The sequence below is a fragment of the Aphis gossypii genome, chromosome 3 (assembly GCF_020184175.1).
Source record: "Aphis gossypii isolate Hap1 chromosome 3, ASM2018417v2, whole genome shotgun sequence".
Lineage (NCBI taxonomy): Eukaryota > Metazoa > Arthropoda > Insecta > Hemiptera > Aphididae > Aphis > Aphis gossypii.
This window is the reverse complement of record NC_065532.1, coordinates 55657709-55682825: the sequence shown is the minus strand read 5'-3', so window position 1 is coordinate 55682825 and position 25117 is coordinate 55657709. Positions and strand designations below refer to the sequence as shown.

At 31.4% G+C, this 25117-nt stretch overlaps 1 protein-coding gene and 2 pseudogenes across 1 annotated transcript; 2 read left to right on the top strand and 1 right to left on the bottom strand.

Annotated features, from left to right (window-relative positions):
• Positions 1 to 5638: 5638 nt before the first annotated feature.
• On the top strand, positions 5639 to 8037 carry LOC114127643 (uncharacterized; annotated as a pseudogene).
• Positions 8038 to 10298: 2261 nt separating this feature from the next.
• Positions 10299 to 11505, top strand: LOC114119919 (ATP-dependent DNA helicase PIF1-like). The gene has a single exon (XM_050203906.1). It carries the CDS (start codon positions 10318 to 10320, stop codon positions 11503 to 11505), a length of 1188 nt encoding a protein of 395 aa, XP_050059863.1. The 5' UTR covers positions 10299 to 10317.
• Positions 11506 to 22079: 10574 nt separating this feature from the next.
• Positions 22080 to 23187, bottom strand: LOC126551135 (uncharacterized; annotated as a pseudogene).
• Between the last annotated feature and the right edge of the window lie 1930 nt (positions 23188 to 25117).

The window sequence follows — 25117 nt, the reverse complement described above, 5'->3', positions numbered from 1 at the left end:
CTATACTGTTCTATGTAGACATCTGTGATAAATAATGAGCAACTTTTTGGGGAAAACCTAAACTATCATGTGAAAAGTTCCCACTATTTAAGAATTTAAGATAGAATTATCTTAAATCGTGCATAGATCATAGGTAGTCACCAAAGAAACAGATGTGAAATATACAATAGTATATTTACAACTTACTTGAGTTACTACTTAGTAATTAGTCTAGTATACAGTATACTAGTGTAGTGTAAACCTTCATACTAATCAGGATTATTAATAGTATTCTAAATTGTAATTCATATTAAAATAGTAAAATGTAATATTAATATTTTATTTTTATTAAACTCAAACACACAAATGTTAAATTTTAATAATTCTCGTCATCAGAAATAACATACGCAACGGCCTTGGATGTTTCTGCTGGCTGATCTCCCACACTTTCTTTGGACGTAGACTCCTGAGTCCCTCCGGAAGGCTTAAAAATGAAATCCTTTTTCATTTTTTCATTTAAAAAATTTGTAAAACACTTTGGAGGAACTACGTGCTTATCAACACCAGTTTTACGATCCAAGACACAACATTTGATCTAATAAACAGTTGAAAATTGTACAAGATAATGAGCAAAGGAGATTAAGGACACTTATAGTTGAAGACATAGGTATCTACGTTTTATAAATTTATTAGATAGGTAATTATTTTAATTTTTTTTTTTTTTTTTTAATCGAGTTAACTAAAATGTTATAATCTATATCATACCTTTGATTCAGTGACCCAATACTTTTGTCGGGTAACTGCCAGTCGCAACGCCTGTTTTTCCTCCAAAGTTGCTGGAACTAAAAAAGGCAAATCTTGCTTCAAGCTGCTGTGTTTAGGGCACCACCATGAATTACACGTCTTATATAATAAAGCGTGAACAATAGTTCGTTTCACTATGAAAAGAGTGCGCCTCGGTCGCCGTTCTTTTCTTCCATGGCCCGCCGCCGTCGTTATCGCGAAAACAGACGGTTCTCCAACGCCGCCGTCTCGATAACGCGTTTTTCTTAGGTTAGGTTCGATTATTACGCGGGTTTTCGACGATTTTATTATTTTTCGATTTTTTTTTATCGGCTGTTTGTTATATTAAAATATTATGTTGTTGTATTTTGAAACGTTATATTAAATAGATAGACAATTAATATTAATATAAGCTTTATTACACACGAATTATACGGAATTATTATACAGGTATATATGATGGCATACTCTTCATTTACATATAAAATTGATATGTCTCATAATATAAAAGTCCCTGAAAGAGTTGAGTACAGGTATAGTTAGGTAAGTCAAAGTTGTAATTGCAAATATTCTTAATCATACCTAAGAGTTTCTGTAGGAAATGTTTATGACACTTTTCTTATAGTATTTTATTATGCATGTCCTTTAAATTGACTATGGTGTAATGTGTAATACGTTTTAATGTATACTGTAACAATTTCTCTGAATAAATTATATATATTATTATTTCCTATATTAAATATTTTTATATATTGTATTGTACAATTGATACCTATTTGATTTGTTTTAATGTTTTGCCTAATATATTGGACTATGATGTAGTATTATAATATATACGGAATACGGATATACCTACAACACACTGACACTGTACATATGGATAAGAAACAAGAGTTTATACAGTGTATAGTTATGATTATGATTATAAGTGTGACATTTCAATACATACACTGGTATGAGGTATACCAATATATATATATATATATATAAACTTACTTATATTACTGTGTGTGTATATTAAAGCAGAATTGTTATGACTGAATATAATATGTTGGATGGACATTGGACATGTTATTATAGTAACTTAATATGGTAAATATGAATTTATTAAATGTATTATGTTATTTATTCTTATTAATATTAAATTCATTTACAAAAATTCTTCTATTTTCATCATTTTTATGTGAAAATGAAATTAAAAAAAAAAAAATTAAATGTATTATACGCAATAGCTCATGTAAATTAACCAATACCTATTACCTATTATACTGCTTAATTTTTTTTTTACATTTTAATATTTTATTGCATTATATATTTTAAAATTAATTAATATAATATAATATACTTAAGATTACAATAAGCTGAATAAGCATACATAAATGTTTTAATTATTTAAGCTACTAACCAAAAAATAAAAAATACCAAACGGTGCCAACAATCAACATAATAATAATGGTACTTAAAATACATGTTTATTATTATTATTAGGTTAACCTATTAGCTGCACAAATACCTGTAATTGTAATGTAAGTAATTTGATCGAACTTATACTTTCCTTTACAAACATGATACATTTAAGTTGCACTTCTACAACTGATACTATTATTTAATTATTAGATACTCATATATTAATATAAATATATACTCAGGAAAACTCTTAAAGAAAAACACATACAAATATATTGATTATATTTATTTATTCTGAAAAAATAAATATAACAAATTTAGAATTTAGAAAAATAATAATAAATGCAAACACAAAAAAAAAATTATTGCTTACTGTTTGGACATCCTTTTTTGTCCTGTAAACAATGTATTTAAATTATATTTTTAACAAATATTAATTAATAATAATAAATAAGTACTACTTACGTCGATGACCATAGCGGCCACACGGTCCGCCACCACCGAGCTCCGACTTCTCGGTACGGACCGGGGCCGCCTTTGTGGTGACGGCGCCGGGGATCGCCGCCCGCGAGACGATGCCGCGGATTGCCGCTCGCGTGCCGGTGCTGGTAAGCTGCGGCGCGAGCGACGAACCTCGGACCGCTCGCGAGACGACGCCCCGGACCGTCGTTCGGGTGATCGGGGTGCTTTTTCCCCGCGATCAGTAACCGCCCTTTAAGGTCTTCGGGCGGTTTTCCCTCTTCTGCTTTTTGCCTGGACAACAAGTATTAAAAATACAGATCTTATTATTAATAATTTAGGAAGATTTGTTGCTTACGTCCAATAATACTAATAATATATATAATTACAAAATATACGTACAATCACGGGCCAAATGGCCCTTTTTGCCACAGCCATAGCATCCTGAAAAATAAAAGTGTATAGGTAACGTTGTAAATGTTCATTATTTTTGATATTCATACTTTTTTGACCGCTTTTTTGGCCATCGCTAAGGTTGTTCACAATTTTTTTTATATTTATATTAATGTTGAACATTATCTATAACATTTAATATTTTAAATTATTAATTAAGTAAAATGACATATTTCACTTAACCTAAAAACAAACAAAAAATACACACGAAAAGGTTATAATAACTAATACGTGTACTCACTTCGAATGAACAATTCAGATTGAATGGCGTCCGTAAGACATTCGTTATTCCATTGCATATTACGCATTTATGGTTGGTATTATTGGTACTATAAATAACCGCAAGTCTGGTCCATCAGTCTATCCATCAGTGACGATTGACAATTAATATTTAATAATATCCTTTGTAATATTAATTAAATTATATTATGTGCGGTATTTAATATTTGGTAATACTGGTGCCATGTTGTGGCGGAGTGGGAGTGGAGAGCGAAAAGCGTTGAGGACCTGGGTCCGGTGCGCCTGCATCAGGCAACTTTTCTTTGACGTTCATGCAACACGTTTGTTTTTACGTACACAAAAATTTGCACTTTTTTCTGTACTTTTTTAGTACATATATATAATTTTTTTTTTTAACTTCGTTGGACGTTTTACAGACCGGTAAGTACAATTTCTATCATTCATATAAGCTAATTAATTAGCGCATTCGCCCCGAGTATTACAAGGATGCGTTATAGTCGTTCAATTCAGAATGCAACGCGAATAACTACCAGGCCGTGTTCCCACTAAGTCCGGATGTGATTTCGAGGATGCCGCTTTTTTTTTTATTTACAACTTAATGTGTTCTATTATTTTCAAGTTCTTTTCCAGGATCGTCGGTCGATGTGGTCAACGACATCCTCATTACGTTCGTACCTCGCACTTTTTCAATGTGAATATTTGTCGTATTCCTATTTGATTTTTTTTCTCATTTTCTTTATGCGTTTCATTTATTATTTTCAATGTACATTATATACCGTTAATATTCAAAGTTTTTCTAAAAATAACACAAAACTATTGGGATTCCCGTGTTAATCTATTATCACCACTGATAACATAGGTACGATATAATTACGCCGAGTGTATAAACTTATGTTTTATACTACCTACCTATACTACTTATATAGTTATATATACATATATTAATTAATACATTTAATTATTAGTTAAAACATTTTCGATTATCATTAAAATGTCACTTTTTAGTCACATCACCATGGTGAAAATATGTGTGATCTGTGGTAACGTCAGTGGTCTTGATGGAGTGTCTGTGCACAGGTGACAACTAATAAATAACAATAATGTTTTATTACTACTCTAGCCATACACTGTGAATATTCATAAATTGATTACATTAGGTTTCCACTGAATGACGAGCAGAGACGTCAATGGGTGTTGTTCGCCGAGATCAATGGTTTGTATGCTCAACAGATATTTGTCAACTCAAAACTGTGTTCGAGACATTTTGTCCCTGGTCGTGACTACGCTTTGGGCAGAATTCGTCGCCGTCTATTACCAAGAGTAGTACCATCTTTAGTGAGTTAAATATTATTTATATATTATTATTATATATATATATATATATATGTGTGTGTGTGTGTGTGTGTTAGCTGTTATTATGAACAGTTCCAATAACACTTTCAATGTTATGCAAGACAACAATAAATTATACATTACACTTTACACTATAATAATATATTATATAAAGTTTATATTTTTATTATATGGTTCTATTATAGTTTTATTATAACAGAATTTTTATTAAATAATAGGTTTTTATTTTACATTCAAATAGGTAGTAGGTTTAGCAATTTGATGTATACATAACATCATATATTATGTTATGTTGATAATAATTTTTATTATCATTTAGTAATTGCACATTTTATTTTTTTTTAAGTATAATAGTATATTACAATATATTATACTATATTTGAATTATTTTTTAATAAGTAGGTAAATGTAAAAGTTAATAATATATTAAAATTAAATGCTGCTATTAAACTATATTCAGTCTTTAGTGTATTTCTCTATGATGTTGAGTTTAAATGTGAAATGGAAAATGTCCCTAATTATATTTGATTATTTTTATACAAGTGTTTTTTATTTATTTAATGTGTTGCAATTTATTAGATTCCCTAGCGGTGAGATAATTTTATGCAATATGCTTATTAAATTCATGCTTTTTCACTATACATAACATAAACTTATATTATTGTACGCACATTAAAACTGACCTCCTTTTATGATATAGTTAGTTCAACCGGTCTTGGAGATTGCGGCACTAGGCAACGAACAAGAAGTGGACGTGGCTATCCCTGATGACAACGAGATAGAGGTGGAAATTATTGAAGTCCAAATGGATGAGGTAATGATGGACATAAATGAAGAAGACCCATTGCAACCCGAGGAAGTGGTACAAGGTGACATTGAGTTTGTGGATTTACTGCCTGCTGACGCAGAGGCAGTATTTGAATTCAGGGATATATTTGACGTTTACCAGGCGTCGATGAAGAGGTCAGTAAATATCTCATACACTATAATGAATATTGGTTACAGTTTTTTCTTTTACAACTGTCATTTTAATTACAGTTTGTGCCGATTCCACCGGGTGTTCCCAGAGCGCACGTGCCCATGAGAGACCGTCTGGCTGGCATTCAATATGAACTTCCAGAGCGCCATGACATTGGACCATTGGATGCCGTCTGCACGCAATGTGGTGCCCGTCATTTCTCTTGCGAACGTGTAAACAGAAATCATTTTACAACGTGTTGTAATAACGGTCAAATGGCCGTTACAGGAGAGCGTGTGTTGGGTCAACCACCAGAGTTATTAATTCGTTTGTTGATAGATGATTCACAGGTAGCTAAACATTTTCGCAAAGAAATCCGTCGGTACAACAACACACTGGCATTTGCTGCGTTCTCCACTGACCTCAACCCAAGACGTTTGCCAGGTCCGGGACCGAGAGTGTTCACTGTACACGGGCAGGTGTACCGCAGAATTAGTAATGACGTTGTCAGGAATGAACTGATGCAACCGAAATACTGCGAGTTATATTTCATTGAATCCGAGTCAGCCAACCAGATTCGTATGGCACAACAACCACGCACAAGCCCATTGTTGGAGAACTTGCTTACAGACTTGGACAGTCTATTACGGCAAATCAATCCATTCGCAGTGGCTTTTGAGTAATATATTAATAATATATATTTAGTTAAATAAACACATATCACATTAATTAATTATAATTAATAAGTAATAATATTAATAATTATTGTAGTCATGTGTAGTTAATATTTCATTGAAAACACAACATTCGTGTAAATTGTAGTGTAACATTTTATATATATTTGTAGTTTACATTACCACTCATTAAGAAACCAATTTTTAAGTTTTAATTTAATTATTTCAAACTATTCCATATCATATTATGATATCGTAACAAGACTTAATACACTTGTGTAATGTAGTTGATTAATATTTTGTTTATTTTATTTTACTTTTATTATTATATATATATACAGTGTGTATTGTACAAAAAAAAAAAACTTTGACTTAATACCTCTATACTTATTTTACTTTTAATTTTTTTATTATACCAAGTATATATTTTTTTAACAAAATTTACCATTCAACAATGATACATAACATAATTAATACTGTGCTGTACTGTTGTTCAGGTTACACTTCCATATGGTTAACTATAATAAGTGTTATTGAGTTATTTTTCATGCAAGTGATACATCATATGGCTTTGAGTGACTTTACCTTACAATACTTACAATTTTTAATATTGCATCCACAATTCTAATAAGAATATTTAGCGAAAATACCGAAAATTCAAGTGTATGATTGAACAAATTTCATAAAACATGATGTACACTATAAACTAACCTTATCTATACACCATACATACAATACAACCAAGCATACAGATAATAACTATAATTATATTATTAATTATTTACATGAAAATGTTCATATATATACTGTACACATATTACGTGAATATATATACAAGATACACACATGCTTTAATATTATTTTGTTACAGAAACATGCGACAAGTATGGCAGAGGGAACAAGATGCTGCTGCTGCCAATCCCATGTTACAACCGAGAAGGGTGACCATGCACATAATTGCCGACCCAAACAATGATCACACGGCGATACAATCAACCAGCTGCTCATGTGAACGAGGTAGGTAGCTGTCGTCTTTGTTGTGAAGATGGTCAACCACCAGGGAACCTAGATCTGGTTATCTATGACTCCAACCCGGTTAACCCAAATCACCGGATGCAAAGCATATCAGCAGGTTCGTCTCATGCGGATCCAATGTTGTATCCACTGTTCTTCCCGTACGGAGAAACCGGATGGCATTACAACTTACTACAAGAGGGCAACCGCCGAAACACGGTTCGGGTTCGTAACACCATCAGGGAGTTTGTATGTTACCGTCTGGCCATTAGATACACTGGAAACAATAGCAATGGGAATGAAGGTAATACATTTAGTTTATTGCATGCAGGTGGTTTTTTATTGCAGCAGTTTGTGTGTGATCAATACGTCCGTATGGAAGCGAACAATCTGCGCTACACTCGAGACAATCAGAGAGCGCTTTTTGCTGATGCATATCGGGGCCTTGTGGACCACATAAACCAACAGCTCCACGTTGACGAAATCAACCCTGTAGGCCGCAGGACGATTCTACCATCGACGTTTGTAGGTGGTCCTCGGTACATGAAACAATGTTACCACGACGCAATGGCTATTGTGCGTAAGTATGGAAAACCTGACCTATTCATAACGTTTACATGTAACCCCAAGTGGCCAGAAATAGTAGACAACATTCCATGTTGGTTGAAGGCAAACGACAGGCCCGATTTGGTGGCGAGGGTGTTCCATGCAAACTAAAGGAGCTAATGCATGACATAACGGTCAATAGAGTGTTTGGTAACATAGCTGCTTATGTGTATACAGTTGAGTTTCAGAAACGTGGTCTACCACACGCACACATACTAATAATCTTGCACGAGGATAGCAAGTTGCTTACTGCTGACGACGTCGACAACGTTGTGTGTGCCTACTTGCCTGAACCGGCAACCGAAAAGACTATTTGACAGAGTGAAATCGCACATGGTTCACGGACCGTGTGGACAACTCAACCGCAACAGTCCGTGTATGTTGGACAATAGTTGTTCAAAGAAGTATCCCAAAGAATACAGTGAAGAGACTCTGTACATTTCTGATAATGGTTACCCGACTTACCGCAGACCGAACAATGGACTTGTGGCAAACGTCAGAGGTCACCCTGTCGGCAATGAGTTTGTTGTCCCGTACAACCCGTACTTGCTGGTTAAGTATGACGCACACATAAACGTTGAGGTGTGCTCTACTGTGAAGAGCGTAATGTATTTGTATAAATATGTATACAAGGGCCATGACGCGGCTACCTTGGAATGGAGACGAAATAGATAAGTAAGTGAATTAAACTTAAAGTTGTAAAAATTACATTTCACTAATTATTATAATTTTAACTTAATTTGTTCTCTATTGTTTTTTTACTATTTTACAAATACTTATTTACTTAATAGTATATTACATTATATGCTATATGAATACATAGCATAATTATTATATCATTTAACGGTAATATTACTGTTCAATCTTATTTGTTATTGTTATTATGTCATTATGTATTATATCTGTTATTTTTTTGGGGTAATTTCTATTTAGTTTATGCAATAAAAATATCTAATATTCTACTTCAATACAATACACTTGGAACAGTCTACTAAACATATTGTAAAGATGTATCAATCTTCCCAGTAACGTTAACTTCGTTATTATTATTTATACAACAATGTATATTATATAGTATAATATATTATTATGATTAGCAATTTCTAATTTAATTTAATTTAATTTAATTAAATAAACCAAGAAAAACAATTGTCAACTACAATAACATTGCATATGGCATACCAGTATCACATATTAGTTAACTACTACTACACTTTAAACTTATTATTATATATATAAGATTTCATATAATATAAATTGTATAATGATATATGTTGTTGTTGCCTAACACTTTTTTTTTTTAATATAATATATTTATTTTTTGATATAATATATATTATTGATTTCAGTTACATAAACTCGCGGTACGTCAGTCCGCCAGAAGCTGTTTGGAGGTTGTTTTCGTATGAAATGCATAACAAAAGTCATACCATCGTTAGACGACTTCCCGTCCACCTGGAAAACTATCACAACGTGTACTTTGAACCCGGACAGGTATTAGAGCGAGTACAAAACGCCGCCCTGGCTCGAACTAAACTCACGGCTTTCTTTGCGCTCAACGCCATCGATGTCGAGGCTAGACAATACCTGTACCACGAGATACCGGTACACTACACTTGGAACGTGACACGCAGATCATGGGCGCGACGGCAAAGACAGATGACGTACGAGACGTTGGCTCGAATGTACGTCGTCAACCCACTTGATCGAGATCGTTTTCATTTGAGATTGCTACTTCTGCACAAGAGAGGTTCACAGTCTTTCCGCGATATGAGGACAGTAGACGGGGGTGGTGCATCCAACCTATGCGGCTGCAGCCGTCGCAATGGGACTTTTGGAAGACGACCGAGCTTTGCGGGTTTGCATGGCAGAATCGGCAACATTGGACACTCCAGTTCAGCTTCGTTACCTATTTGTGACGATACTGTTGTTTTGCGAGACCGCAAACCCGCTGGCGTTGTACCAAGTCAGCGAAGCTCACATGATGGAGGACTTTAATCAGCGATTGCGAGACGCCGAGCGCGCTAGAGCGGCGTGTCTCAACGCCATCGCGCAGTTACTTCAGGTTCACGGGAAATCGCTCTCGGACTACAGTTTACCTCTATTGGACGTCGCATTGCTAGAAGAAGACCCTAACGATGACATTCTGTGTGCAATAGACGCGGCGGTACGCTGGACTGTACAATTGGACGGCTTGAACGACGAACAACGGACAGTGTTCGATCGTGTGATGGCGGCCATAAACGACAACAGAAACTGCTCAAAAATGTTCTACGTCGACGGACCCGGAGGATCAGGTAAAACGACGTTATACGGATGCCTCATATGGTCTCTTCGCAACCAAGGGCGATCCGTGTTGTCCGTGCATTTACAGGAATTGCAGCATCGCTGATGGACGGCGGCATGACGGTGCACTCTACGTTCGGGTTGCCGTTCGGTACACTGACTGACGATTCAACGTCGACCATCACCATGCAGTCGTTGCGTGCTCAGAGGATACGTGACGCGGCACTCATCGTTTGGGATGAAGCGCCAATGTCACCGGGACTACAACTCAAGGTGGTCAATAGATTGCTCAAGGACATCATGGGATCGGAATTACCGTTTGGTGGGAAACCGGTCCTGTTCGCCGGCGACTTCAGACAGATACTGCCTGTCGTGCGCAGAGGGACAAGGAGTGACATTGTAAGGTCGTCGATTAAATATAACTCTCTGTGGCGCGACATGGAACAGTTCAGTCTGACGCGAAACATGCGTGCCGACAACGATGTGGACTTTGCTACTTGGTTGCTACAGCTCGGGAGCGGCCAGTTGCCAGCGGTCGACGGTGTTCGGGACAGCGTCGAAATCCCCCAAGAAATGGTATGTGACATCGCTAATTTGATTGATTTTGTTTTCCCGCAGCAAATGTCGTTGGCAAACATCGACGAGTTTGCTCGGAAAATAATTTTATGTCCCAGGAACGACGATTGTAGGAAGGTCAATCGCACGGTGTTACAACGCATCGATGGAGCTCAACGGAGCTACACGGCCATAGACACTGTTGTGGTCGATGACCCTGACGAAGTGGCCAATTATCCGACAGAGTTCCTCAACACTCTGGAACCGGACGGACTGCCGCCGTACAACTTAACGCTAAAGGTGGGTTCGATTGTCATGTTGCTTAGGAACCTAGATTCTAAGAGACGCCTTTGCAACGGTACGAGATTGGTTGTCACTGAATTACGACGATACAACTTCAAGGCGAAGATGTTGTCTGGTGGTGCACAGGACGAAATAATCATACCTGCGATACCACTCACGTCGTGTGGCGAAGATGACCTGCCCATCATAATGCGAAGAGTACAGTTCCCCGTACGTTTGTCGTTTGCGATGACCATTAACAAGTCACAGGGACAAACGTTTGATAGAGTTGGATTGCTTCTGCCTTCACCGGTATTCACGCACGGACAACTGTACGTAGCCTTTTCACGAGTGAGGAACTCACAATCCATAAGAGTTGGTATGTGTGGTGATGGTCATGGTAGATTCGTCACTAAGAACATTGTATACAGAGAGGTCCTGCAAACAACTGCATAATGAAGCCTACAAGAACTTAATCGTTAACATCTAACCTGTGTTATCAAAGGGATCTATGTGATCCAAGTGGTCTGTGTGATCAAAGGGATCTGTGTGATCCAAGTGGTCTGTGTGACCAACAGTTTATGGGCAGTCATGAGTGTGACTCGCGGAGAGAAAGTTTGACAACCTCCACGTGGTTCTCTCTGGATGCGAATTTGCTTTGTAGTGAATTCGTAACTAATGTCAAACATGTACTTAAACTTGCTTCAAACACATGAGTTGGTAAAATATTTAGAATATTAAATCATACCAAATGTATGTTATTGTTTGTATTTATATTGTTTCAGAAACATAAGGAGTAATGATTCGTGTTGGAAACTCTTATATCAATGCAAATGTGAACATAATCAATAATAATAAAACTATCATTCTACTAATTTGCAACTAAAGTAAAAACTGTTAACCATAACAATTTGCTACACGGCATGTATAGCATTTTATTTGTGTATTCCATTAATTTTTTTTATTTCATCAATAATCTACTTATGTTGGGCATGCATTTAAATTTACACATTTAATTTGTATTTATATTGTTTGTCAATGTCCTTAAGAAACATAAAAGTATTAAGTAATGATTGATATTGTTTCATTGAACAAACATTTTAATTGTTATAATACAACATAAGCATTGTAGTTACTGATTTGTAACCAAATCAGACACTGTTGACCATAACAATTGTTATAACACACACCATGTACAGCGTTTTATGTATGTAAGATTTTCATTGATTACTTACATTGTAATAATAATTATAATACACATTGTACTGTATGTTATTTTTTTTATGTCTCATGTTCAAAATATATATCAAATATATCATAAAAATATACATATTCTTAATTATTTACCATTACAAACAATTAAAAAGAATAAACTACAATACTTAAACGTATTATTGCAAAGTTTAATTTTATATATACAATAATATATATTATTGTTTGTTAATATTATACTTTACTATAGTGTCCTTTAAAATACTTTATATTCCTTTAATTAATTTGATTTTCAATACATGTGTACAATATATGATGTGATCGATTAATTTTTAATATAATATATGTGTTTTAAGAACTAACATCACACTTTCACAGGTATAGATATACACTGGTTGAGGACAGATAGCTAGACACTCAATTGCAATTTTTCGTATTCATTTGTTTTTTGTTTTACAAACACAAAAAAACCGGGCAAGCGACCGAACACCGTATTACACTGGTTGAGGAGTAATAGTATCGATTTACACTGGTTGAGAACGGATAGCTAGACACTCAGTTGCAATTCTTCGGAATCATTTGTTTTTTGTTTTAAAAAAAAAAAAAAAACCGGGCAAGCGACCGAACACCGTATTACACTGGTTGAGGACGGATAGCTAGACACTCAGTTGCAATTTTTCGTATTCATTTGTTTTTTGTTTTACAAACACAAAAGAACCGGGCAAGCGTCCGAACACCGTATTACACTGGTTGAGGAGAAATAGACAATCACAATTACCATTTTTTGTATTTTTATATATATGTATATGTAATATATATCTTATTATTATATAATTACACATTTCAAAAACAGCGGGCTATTATGTCGAGATAAACTTTACACCGAGAGCGATAACAATGATAATACCTACTATCAGTTAGGTATATTAACTATAGGTAATAACTTATAAACACAACGATCGACTTAAGTACTTTTTTAGTAAATTATCTCTTTTCTAGACACCTGATTACCATTTCCGACCGAATTCCCCGTAAAACGATTTTCACTCGAACCCATCTAAGGTTAGGTTAGGACTCCCTCGGCTCCTTCCAAACCACCGGGGGTTAGATTAACTAAAATTGTGACTAGGTATTAGACTTTTTACGATATTTTCTTTACAGTCCCGTATCCGACCTAGGGTACTCACTTAGACCGAATATCACTTAGACCAAATTTCACTTAGACCGAATTTCACAGCAGAGCGAGGCACATCTAGTCTAAAACATAAATTACATTATGGACTAATAGTTAATTCATTACCATCAATATAACATATTATGTTCCATCTGTGCCCGGATGTAGAGGCAAAGGATTACTTTAAAGGGTAGTTCTTAAGTAATAGGTTGGTACCATGGTCATTTTTATATTTAACTATAGAATATTAATTATTTTAAATTTACTGTGATTAATTAAATATGAGTAATACAAAGCCTAAATAACATATATTATTTTATGAATAAATAATATATGTCGGCTGTTTCTTATGAAAAACACCACTTGGTTGCACAATATTATCATATAATGTATCCTTGTTTAATGTTAAATTTATTCATTAGATTCTGATTAGTGATTTTACAATATTTATTTGTATAATATTATTGCTTATAATTTTTTTCAGAATTTCAAAAATTTCTTACAAGAAGTTCCGAAATAACATGGATTAATGGGATAGGTACCTGGTAATCTACAATATACTTTACAATTAAAACTCAATTACCTTCACAAAAACATCGTCTTCCAGTTTTAATTTGGATAATTGTAGTTCAAATTTTTCTATGTATTTTGAAGCGTCTTGCGCCTTAGTATCTTTAACATAAAACATATATTTAATAATTGTTCACTAATATGTATAGTATAACTGTATATTATATAATTTATAAAATAATTACCAATTCCTCATTCAACTTTCTATACGACTTTTTAACAGCACAACTTCTTCTTCCAATCCTATTGTCGTTTGCTGTGATACTGTTAACTTCACTTGAAATTCTTTTTCTTGGGTTTCCTATACATGATTTTAAATTAATATAGTATTTAAAGTATGTACATTAAAATATTAAATAATTATAGTGGGTTAAAGTTAATTTTTCAAGTTAATTATGCGCTCGAGATTTTGAGCCTTCTCTGCCAACTCTTTATTGTAGCTCCAAATCTTCAACTTTGAGAACCTCCAAATTTAATTGCCGGTCTAGAGTTGTATTTTTCTAGAAATTAATAAAGATAATGTGTTTTTAATATTGTATGTTGTAGCTTTTTTATATTTGTTAGTATTATTATCTACTAACTAGTAATTAAATGTAACTAAAATAAAAATTGTATTTTTAATAGAAAGATAATTACTTGTTTTAGTTCTTCATTTTCTGTAATTAAATCTTTGCTCATCTGTTTATATTTTATGTACTTTTCAAATACCAATTCTTTGTCATCATTTCAGACAATGACCCAATTTCTGATCGTGAACACCGATGCATTTTATAAGATTTTATTAATTAAAAATGTATTTTAAATTATTTAACTATCAGTATTATGCACTAACTGACTGCTCTGTGCTGCTTAAATTATTTTAGTTAAAAATATCAGTAATTATCTATTAACAACTTTAAAGGTTTCATCAGTGGAGATTTAAAAGGTTGTTATATAATAAAATATCTATTATTATTTTTTTGGGGATAAATAATTTTACACACTTTTATTATTTTAATATAATTTTTAATTATGTGTTAAATATGTAGATTAGATTACTATAGCATGATGTATTTGGGCACATATTTGGTATATTAATGTTTAATTGCAATTAAAATAATTAAAACAAAAATATGAATTATGTAAACCATCATTATACTTTAAATAAATCAATTAAAAATAATCAAAATAATATAATATGTATTTGTAGGTATTCTCATATTTTTAATATTATTTTTCCTTATTACATTATTAGTTTTTGACATAAATATGATACCAAAGGCTGTGCAAGGTTAGACTTTGTCTATTTCTACAACATCATTTGTTTTGTAAATTGTAATATATATACTTACACTTAATTGTCTTATTCATTCTTATACATTTGTATACATATATGTACATATACATACATGTATTATTTTCATTATTACACTTTGTTTAAATATGTCTTATACTAATAAGGAAAAAACTGATATGTTGACATGTTACATTGAATCGGGAAAAAATTCTAGGGCTGCATTAAGGTAACAAAGCTATATTTTTAAAATGTTTGTCAAATGACAACAGTACTGACAGAAAAATTATTTTATTTCCTTAGATGTACAACACTCTCTATGAAGATCGCCAACAGCCTCATTTTACTTATTTTGGAAAACTTTTTAAAAAGATTGAAATATATGGTACATTTGTTAGTAAATCTCGTAAACGAGCTAACACAACCACAGATGAAAATAATTGTTTTTTGATATTAGATTCATTTTATGAGAACCCTTATACTTCATTGAGATCAATATCTGGTAATAAATTTGTTTTCTGAGGGTTACTCGTTAATATTATTTTCAATTTTGTAATTTTATGCATTTTTTACTTTATGAAATTACCTACCTATAGTTCATATAAATAGCTGCCCTGTTTACTTGAAAAATAGAATATTTAAAATTACAAAATAAAAACAACACATTTGATATAGACACAAAATTATAGTAATGGTTTTATTTAACAATATACATATTAAAGAATTTAACATTATGCATGAAATTAGGTAGAACTTTTACTTATAAGTTTATATAACCCAACTTACAAATGTGTTCTAAAATATTACAAATTGTACAAATTGTTCTAAAAAAATTGTACATTACAAACAATTTTTGTGAATTCAAAGATATACCAACTAAAAACTTTAAAATTTAACAAAACAAAAAATACAATTTTGCAGGAACCATAATTTAAAAATTTAATATAATTATTTTAGAAAATTTGGATATTTCATATTCATCAGTGCAACGTGTGGCAAAGCGTTATAAGTATCATCCTTACAAATGTGTGAAGGTTCAGCAGTTGCTATCCAATGATTTTGAAAGACGTTTACATTTTGTCGCTCAAATGGTTACTAAATTAGATGATGACCCAACAATACTTTCAAATATTTTATGGACTGATGAAGCTAGATTTCATAATAATGGCCAAGTTAATCACCATAACCAACATTATTGGAGTGAAATTAATCCTAACTGGGCCTTGGAAAGTAATGTCCAATCTCGTTGGTCAATTAATGTTTGGTGTGGCCTTATAGATGAACATTTAGTAGGACCTTATTTCTATGAGGGAAATCTCAATGGAAAAAAGTATTTACATTTTTTAAAAAACAAACTACCAGTTTTATTAGAAGACTTGCCTCTTTCTAAAAGAAAATATTTACTTTGGCAACAAGATGGTGCTCCAGCCCATAACTACCTGCAGGTTCAGGACTGTTTAAACAACATTTATGGAAGTAATTACTTGAAGTTAAACTAATACAATATGTTTTGGATACAATTTATATAAATAAATAATACTATTAATTATGTAATAATAATTTTAATTGTGTTTTTTAAGATAATTGGATGGGTACCCGGAGTCCAGAAATTCAATGGCCAGCACGTAGTCCAGACATGACACCATTGGATTTTTTTTTGGGGGATTTGTTAAGAATGCTGTTTATGAAAAAATGCCATCCAGTAAAAATGAGCTAATAAACAAAATTACAGAAGTCTGTTCAAATATACCAGCTAACATTTTGAAAAAATCTACGACTGACAATGTTTTAAAACGTATGACATTTTGTTTGTCACAAAATGGAAAGCATTTTGAACATATATTAAAAAAAAATAATAAATAAACCAAGAATTTAATGTAATTGGATCTTCATTCTTCACGAGATTCTTCGTGAATTTTTTCTTTCAAATCCTTTTTTATTAGTGGTCTTGGACTCTTGGGAGTTGCGATTCCGATTTGATTGTTAATTAAATAATATCACTACATTAATTAGATTAGTTTTTGTACAATAAAAAAAAAAGTTATAAGATTTTCAAAAAAATAACTAATAACTAATAACTCGTGTAACTGGTAAGTGGTAAGTGGTAACTCTATAACACGATTTTAGATAGGTAATTAATTAACTAATAGCAGCGAGTGGGGAACTGGCCAGCCGCTGTTAATTGTTGTGTGTTTTTGTTTTGACAATAAACGATGGTGGCTGGAGGAGAAGTACTGACACCATAGTTACTCCTCCAGTCCTCGATACCATAATAATAAAAAAAAAGGTAATTAATTAATTTAAAATTATAATACCTATTAATTGTTATTCTATAATCTATTCCATTTTTTACTATTATCATACAACATTAATAATATCATTCACAATATCACAGAACAATATTATTGAAGATAATAATTGATAGTTGATAGAACTATCATAAATCGTGACAATTGCGCATTATTATCACCTAAATATAAGTATTTAATATATTTTACTTTCTGCATAATATTATAATCATAATATAACCATTAACCAGTCACGGACTTATCAAGGTATACCTTAATCATTAGTGGTTATAAGATATAATTATGTGGTGTCGTGGTGGTACCATTTTAATTATACTCTATGATTTTAATTTTTAAATAATTATCTGTGAAATTGTGATTAAAATAAATTTGTCATAATATATTTCCAGTTTTTCATATATCATTCTTGGGTAATTTGGTATGTCCAATTAGTCGATAAGTTGATAAATAATTAGGATTTAAAGTACAATGGTAATCATTAATTGTTATTTATTTTGATACCTATTGACCTATTGGGTTCAACGATATCAAATTTATGACTAGCTCCTGGTCTATACAATATTATTGAAAACATTTTGAAAACCACCAATACTTTGAGGAGTTGTATCTCGCGAACCAATCGATGAAAAATAAAAATTTTAACGCGTAAATTTACAATAAAAATGGGATTATTAATTCATAATATTTTTATTATATGTTACCATTTGAAAATCAAAAGTTGATAGTGGTTTCACCAATAAATATAAGGGTAAAAAAAATTAAAATATTATACGGTTTTAGAAAAACATAAACATAGAAGTTTAAAAAAAAAAAATTTAAAAAAAGTTAATACTTTTCGAGATAATTAGTGTACCCACTTAAAAGAATCACCCTGTATACACCTATATACATATATGTATGTATACTATACCTATACTATATAATATGTACCTACAGTTGCTTATTATTATGTTTATAAATAAATATGTAACAATCGTTACATTACCACCCTTCTCTTTTTTTTTTAAATTTAATTAATTACAATTTTTACAAGAATCCGAATACTTATAATTTATAAATATATCATTGTTACGAGATGGTCGTTATAATATACATACACTGCAGCACTTATATTTATATCTGTATAGTTAATTCGTTTTTCTGTACTTTGCCTCAGGTTATACACACAAATATACGATCACACGCATTTTATATTTTTATTATTTAATGAACGCTCTATATCTATGTTTATTTGACTCATCAGTTTCTCACAGTCGTGTATGTAAATAATAATTTAACGAATCTACGCAATATTTTGTAAATGTCAACAACATGTTTTTTGGTTTTTTTTTTATCATTGTAAAATTTCAGCCAGGTTATAACTGACCTTATTATTTTTATTATTTACGAAAACCCTTTCCCTTTGTTTTAATAATTATTGTAAGTATTCATTTTCTCATATTTTTTCTTACATATATATATAGTTTATTCAGAATAAGAAACACAGTCGGCGGTCGACTACTGAGCATGGGCGTGGTTACTATATACGGGCAGCTTACAGATAGTGTCTTTGATAGGGATAGACAAACGGGTGTAATCTGACCACCGTCGACGAAAACAAGTCGCCGCCGATTGTGTTTCTTATTCTGAATAGACTATACATACCCATATTCTATACATTTACATTTCATAATAAATCTATAAAAAATTTACATTATTTTATTTATCCAATTTTAATGCATCGAAATATCATTCCTCCTGGAACCAGTTCAGTCAAATATTAGAAATGTCCATCTCCATGAATGTCGCCAGCCTTTAAACTGTAGTGAAATGCCGTGATTGAACCATATGAGTTCAGTGCTTATGGTTCATGCCGGATATAGCTTTAAATCGATACTGTCGTGATCTAAAGCTCTTTCTCACTCTCTTTTTTTTGCTTTTACGCTTTTTTTTTACTAACACATTTTTTTTTCTTTTTAAAACAAAAAATAAATTATCCTTATGCTAAAAAATAAAACATATATGATATATGTAATTGATATTACACTATTCTTCTATGTCGACCTCTATTCTCTGAGTTTTAATAATATTCTCGATTTGTTCCCTCATACAATACAACATTAGTTTTTTTATCGTTAAATGAATAATTATATAACTCAGTATTAAAGCGCACATATATATTCCGTATTGATGGATAATATCGTTTGAAATAATGTAAGTATTTTCGATTTGTTTATCATGCATTTCATTATATTTTACATTTTGTTGTGATTGGGTTAATTTCGGGTTTATATCGAATTCTAATTCGTCCGTGTTCTGTTTGTCAATAAATGGCACGTTATTAAAATTTAACATTTCCTTATAATTTTTCTGATTAATTAGTTTTAAACTGTTTATGTGATGAAATTTTGTTTTTTTATGCCTATCCGGTAATTTTTCTTTGTTTTCGTTAATTACATACTCTGTTACGATACTCTCTAATATAGGTTCCCCAAACGTCGCCAAGAATTTAGTCTCCCCCCGCGATCCAGTATGGATGGTTCGAATATTCGTGAGATTTTAATGCTGACTCGAATGTTGACAGATGTTCATAATCCTGACAATATTGAGTGTACCACATAATTGGTCTTTTGTTTAAGTAAATATTTTTTATTTCTACGGGATTGTTCATATTACGCTTATCTAATAAGTATTTTTTTCGTCAAAGCTAGTTAATGTTAATTTATCATTACATTTGTCTAAGTATTGGTTTACTTGTTTTGTAATAATGTTTACCATCGGGTATAATTGTGTATATGCATGTATTGTGTAAGGTAAGTGGTGATGACTCTCGATTTATTAATGCAGGACTCCAGTGATTATTTTCATGAATCAGTGCTATCATCGGACGGTTTTTTTTCCAGTATATTACAGCGGTGTTTAATACATTGTTAGCTGTGTTTTTGTATTTTGAAATTATTGTTAAATTTTTATTGAATTGGTCTGCTAAATATGCTAAGTCGTCTTCAGTCATAAAGTATCCCGATGTTGTATTTGGTACCTATATTAATTTTCCTTAGTATTTCTATTGTGGATACCTCTACCCATTCTTCTCTCAAGCAAACCCGTAGTGCATGTGCACCACAGTCGCTGTCATCGGGTACTTCTTCGATTTTTTTTATATAATGCATTTAATAGAATATTTTCCCCCAGTGCGCGATTAATATTGTCGGCGAAAAAAAAATTCGTTTTCATTATTTTTCATTTTGTTAGTGATATCATTATTATTTAATATTGGTTTGTTTATGTCATAAATAGATATTTTTATGCATGTATTTCGAAATATGAACCTCAGCATATTAGAAATAATAGGCCAATCTTTTCCGTCTGTTCCTGCACATATTTTAGGTAATGCTAATTTTTTAATTTGTTGTTCTAGGCAAAATGTTCTCAGGTTTTGTAATGTCGTGAATATGTTAACGTAAGTTGATTTTTCGTAATAGTAGTTTTTTGTAATCAAATTTAACAGCCATTGTTTTTCCGTTTTAATAACTGCAATTTCCGTTACTCTTTTGTTTTTTAAAATTAAATTATCAATATTATTAAATTTGTTACGAAATTGTAATGCGATACCACGGTTCATCGTTAGGCATTTGCAGTGAGCGATAGCGTCACTTGATGTATCGCTAAACAAATCGTCCGTTATTTCCTCGTAGGTATTGTTAAAGTGTTGTAGATTATTATTATGCAATAAAAATTGTTGATATTCATTTAATATTTCGTGGGTGACCCGGGAAACGTGCTGTATTTGGGTTTCATGTTTCATTTTTAATTTTGTTTCGGTACCTTTATAGTTAAATGTAATTAAATTATTTTTTAAATCTAAGATTGTGTTGATCTTTTTCATTATATCTAATCCTATTATTGCGGGTGTGCATAGATTATCTACTACAATGATTCTGTGGTTTAATACTGTCGTTCCTATTTTTATGTGAGCCATAGTCGTTCCTAAAATTTTTAGTTTAGTATTATTTGCCGTTTTAAGGTAGAGTTCACTCTCGGGGGTTATTTTGTTACTTTTAATAACATTTTTGCTCACAACTGTTACACCTGTCCCTGTATCTAATAGTAATGAAGTAATTTGGTCATCTATTTCTCCTGTTATTTCTATTTTTATTTTTCTGTATAATTAGGTATTGGGACAAAAATATCCTATACTTAAATATCCAAGTCAAAATATCCAAGGTTAAAATATCCAACGGATAAAATATCCAGGGATAAAATGACCAATGTATAGGACGAAATATCCAAATACAAAAGAATTATAAAAATCTGTATTTTTAATACTCATAATTTTGTTGATTATAAATTTGTTCAATTTTAAAGCACATTTTAATAACATAATACTTTATAATACAGTAGGTGATAAAATAATAATAAAAATAATATGTTGCGTTATATAATAATCATATCTATAGTTATAGGTTATAGTTTTAAATAATATTTAAATAAATATAGTCAGTTAAAATTAAAATTATAAAAAGTCTATTTAAAAAGAGGTAATAAATTATATAAATATCGTATTAATATCATATAAATTATCGTATTATATTTGCTATTGCAATTAAAAATATATCTAATTCTTTTTCACCATTAATATATTCAAGGCAAAGTATCTTAAGTTTTTCTTGCATCTTTACATATTTTGGTTTTTTTCGTGGTGGATCCAATGTCCCCAACTCTCTTTGTGCAATTTTTGTTTCGTCGGCGGCCATCTCCATACGCATTTTTTTTATTAGAGTCCAAATACTTGGATGATTATGTGTTACTTAGAAATTGATATTTTAAATATAGGTTAGAATAATATAACGACAATAATCTTGTATAAATATTGTATACCTAAGTACTTACTAAATTTGAAAACCTTTTTTTTTTTTTTTTTTTTTTTAAAACGTATATTTACAATCTATTTTACAATAATCAGTAAGTATGATGACAAAGTTTATATAACATTATAAAATATTCAAATAGGAAGACCCTCAGTAGTGTCACCTGACCAGAGATCAAATTTGAAAACCTATGATTCCATCCCTTCACATTGAATATTTGTCCGGTTACCATCACGCAAAGTGGTTTCCATAACATTCCATACCGATGGCGAATACAAAGGAGAAATTTTATGTTGTTTACGCCCTATTCGTTTAGTACCTACTTCCAATATATGTATTTTCAAAGTATGTAACCAGTTCTTTGGCTTTGTCTGGAATGATATCTTTTAAATAAAGTAATCCTGAATAAAAATAAAAATATATAAGTACAATAGAATAAATAATTATTTTCTAATTATATGCATGTTAATTACCCTTTTCAATATCGTTGACAGGGAGAAAGGCAAGCCCGTCTAATTTTGCACAAAATTTATTGAACATCTCATCTTCTCTATAATATGTTTCCAATCCCAGTTTTTTTACTTGCCGTTGTGTACTTTGACATAAATGATAAAAACAACCCTGTATTTTAATATCATCTCCGAATGTGATTTTTATCGCATTTATAACGGCTTTTTCAAAATCACAATTTATAGTATTTGCATCCGGATACATTTCTAGTCCTTCACATTTTTCCATAATAATAGATAACATCTTTTCATATGTCGTTGTGTTTTTTTTTCTAATAAAATATAAATAGCCGTAATGAAAACATTATTTATTTCTACTCTTATGACATAAAGTTGTTGAAATATGTGGGTGCGAGGGAAAATTTTCCATCCATATACCACGTAGGCGATTTAGTTAAATATCGTAGACCGTTATCAGTGGCAAATATAACAATTCGTTCTTCTGCCATTACACCATTGTCGTACAACAAAAATCTTGTTAAATTTGTATCACCAAGAGTACACCACTCGAAATCAACTTCAAAAACTAAATCAGCTAAACTAATTGGACTCGCAGGATTATTTTTTGATTTTTGTCGACGTAATCTTCGTTTTACAATTTCTTCCGGCGGTATTCGAGCTTGAATTTCTCGTGGTAAATTTGCAACTTCTCTGGCAAATACTTCAGCTGGTTTTATTTCATTTGTTTTAATAGCTGTTAGCATAATATCTAAATATTCAATTATAATTATAATTTTAACTAAACTCACCACGAGTTATTGATTCATTAACAGGATCAATGTCACTAAACATTAATGTTACGATGTCATTATCATCACCATTTGAAACATGTACAGGTTCAATAAACTGATGTTCCAATGTAACAGTTTCCAATTCAGCATTACAATATTGCAAGTTACTAGTATCTGAATCATAGATAGAGGTTTCACCTGTCATTCTGGTTTGTAGGATTTCACCAACTGTCGATGTGATTGATGTTCCTTGAAACACTTTAGTTGGACCGCCACCAGTACCTCGACTAAAAGTTTTCTCCTCAGCGTATTGTTTTTTTACATTTCTTTTTACATTTTCATATTTATTTTTTAAAATAATGGCTGTGCGAGGGGTTTCTGGCAATTGACAATTAAATTCATTTTGAATTTTTATCCAGGCATCTTTTTTCATTCTAAAAACAAGTGAAACAAGTTAGTTATTTACTATTTTACATTTGTACCTAGTGATTTATGTTCAATTTCTTACTTTGCATTTACAGTATCTGTTTTCATGCATTCAATTACACGTTTATACTTTTTGACTAATGTAATTAGTACATCTATTTCAGATGCAGTGAAATTTGCCGTACGCTTAATAATCTTATTAATGTCAGTGTTCATAATAATGATGTTATATCACAGAATATAATAGTTTATATTATAGTTATATACAAACAAGTTAATATTTAAATTGTAACTTTCAATTTAAACATAAACATTTAAATCATAACAACATGATATTAACTGACATTATTGGTGATAATACAATGTTCCCATGAATGAGTAGCAACAGAAATGAAAAATAATAAAAATATTGTATAAACACGATAATATCGTGTTTTGATCAGTGATTAATTAATCATACCCAAATCACCAACCGTACAACACATTTAATCGAGGATTAACATTTGATCGCCGATTAGCTAATCAATGTTTAACCACGGAACGGTACAACTGCCCTTATAATGGTAGTATGCAATAATATTCATTTTATTCGATATATGCATTAATATGCATTTTATCCAAAATATGCAAAAACATGCAAAATAAAAACACCACCATTTATCTCATCATGAGGTGATCCGTAGACATTACTGACAAAATCAATAATCAGAAGTCTCAAAAAAATATGTTGTTGCATACAAATCCTAGCCCTGGTTATTATGTTATTTTTCAGATGTATGTATGAAGAAATTCAAAGGAACAGAATTAGAATTGAAACAAACGTAAAAAATTGGTTTAAAAATGGGAGTCAACGTCAATCACGAGAAAAGTAATAAATTTTTTTATTTTTTTCAATTTTTGGTTAACCTAAAGTATTACGCCTAAAATGTATTAAGCTTAAACACATTAATTCTTTATATTGTTATTTTTTGACTTATTAGTTTTTAATTATTATTATATTTAATTTCAAATAAATAT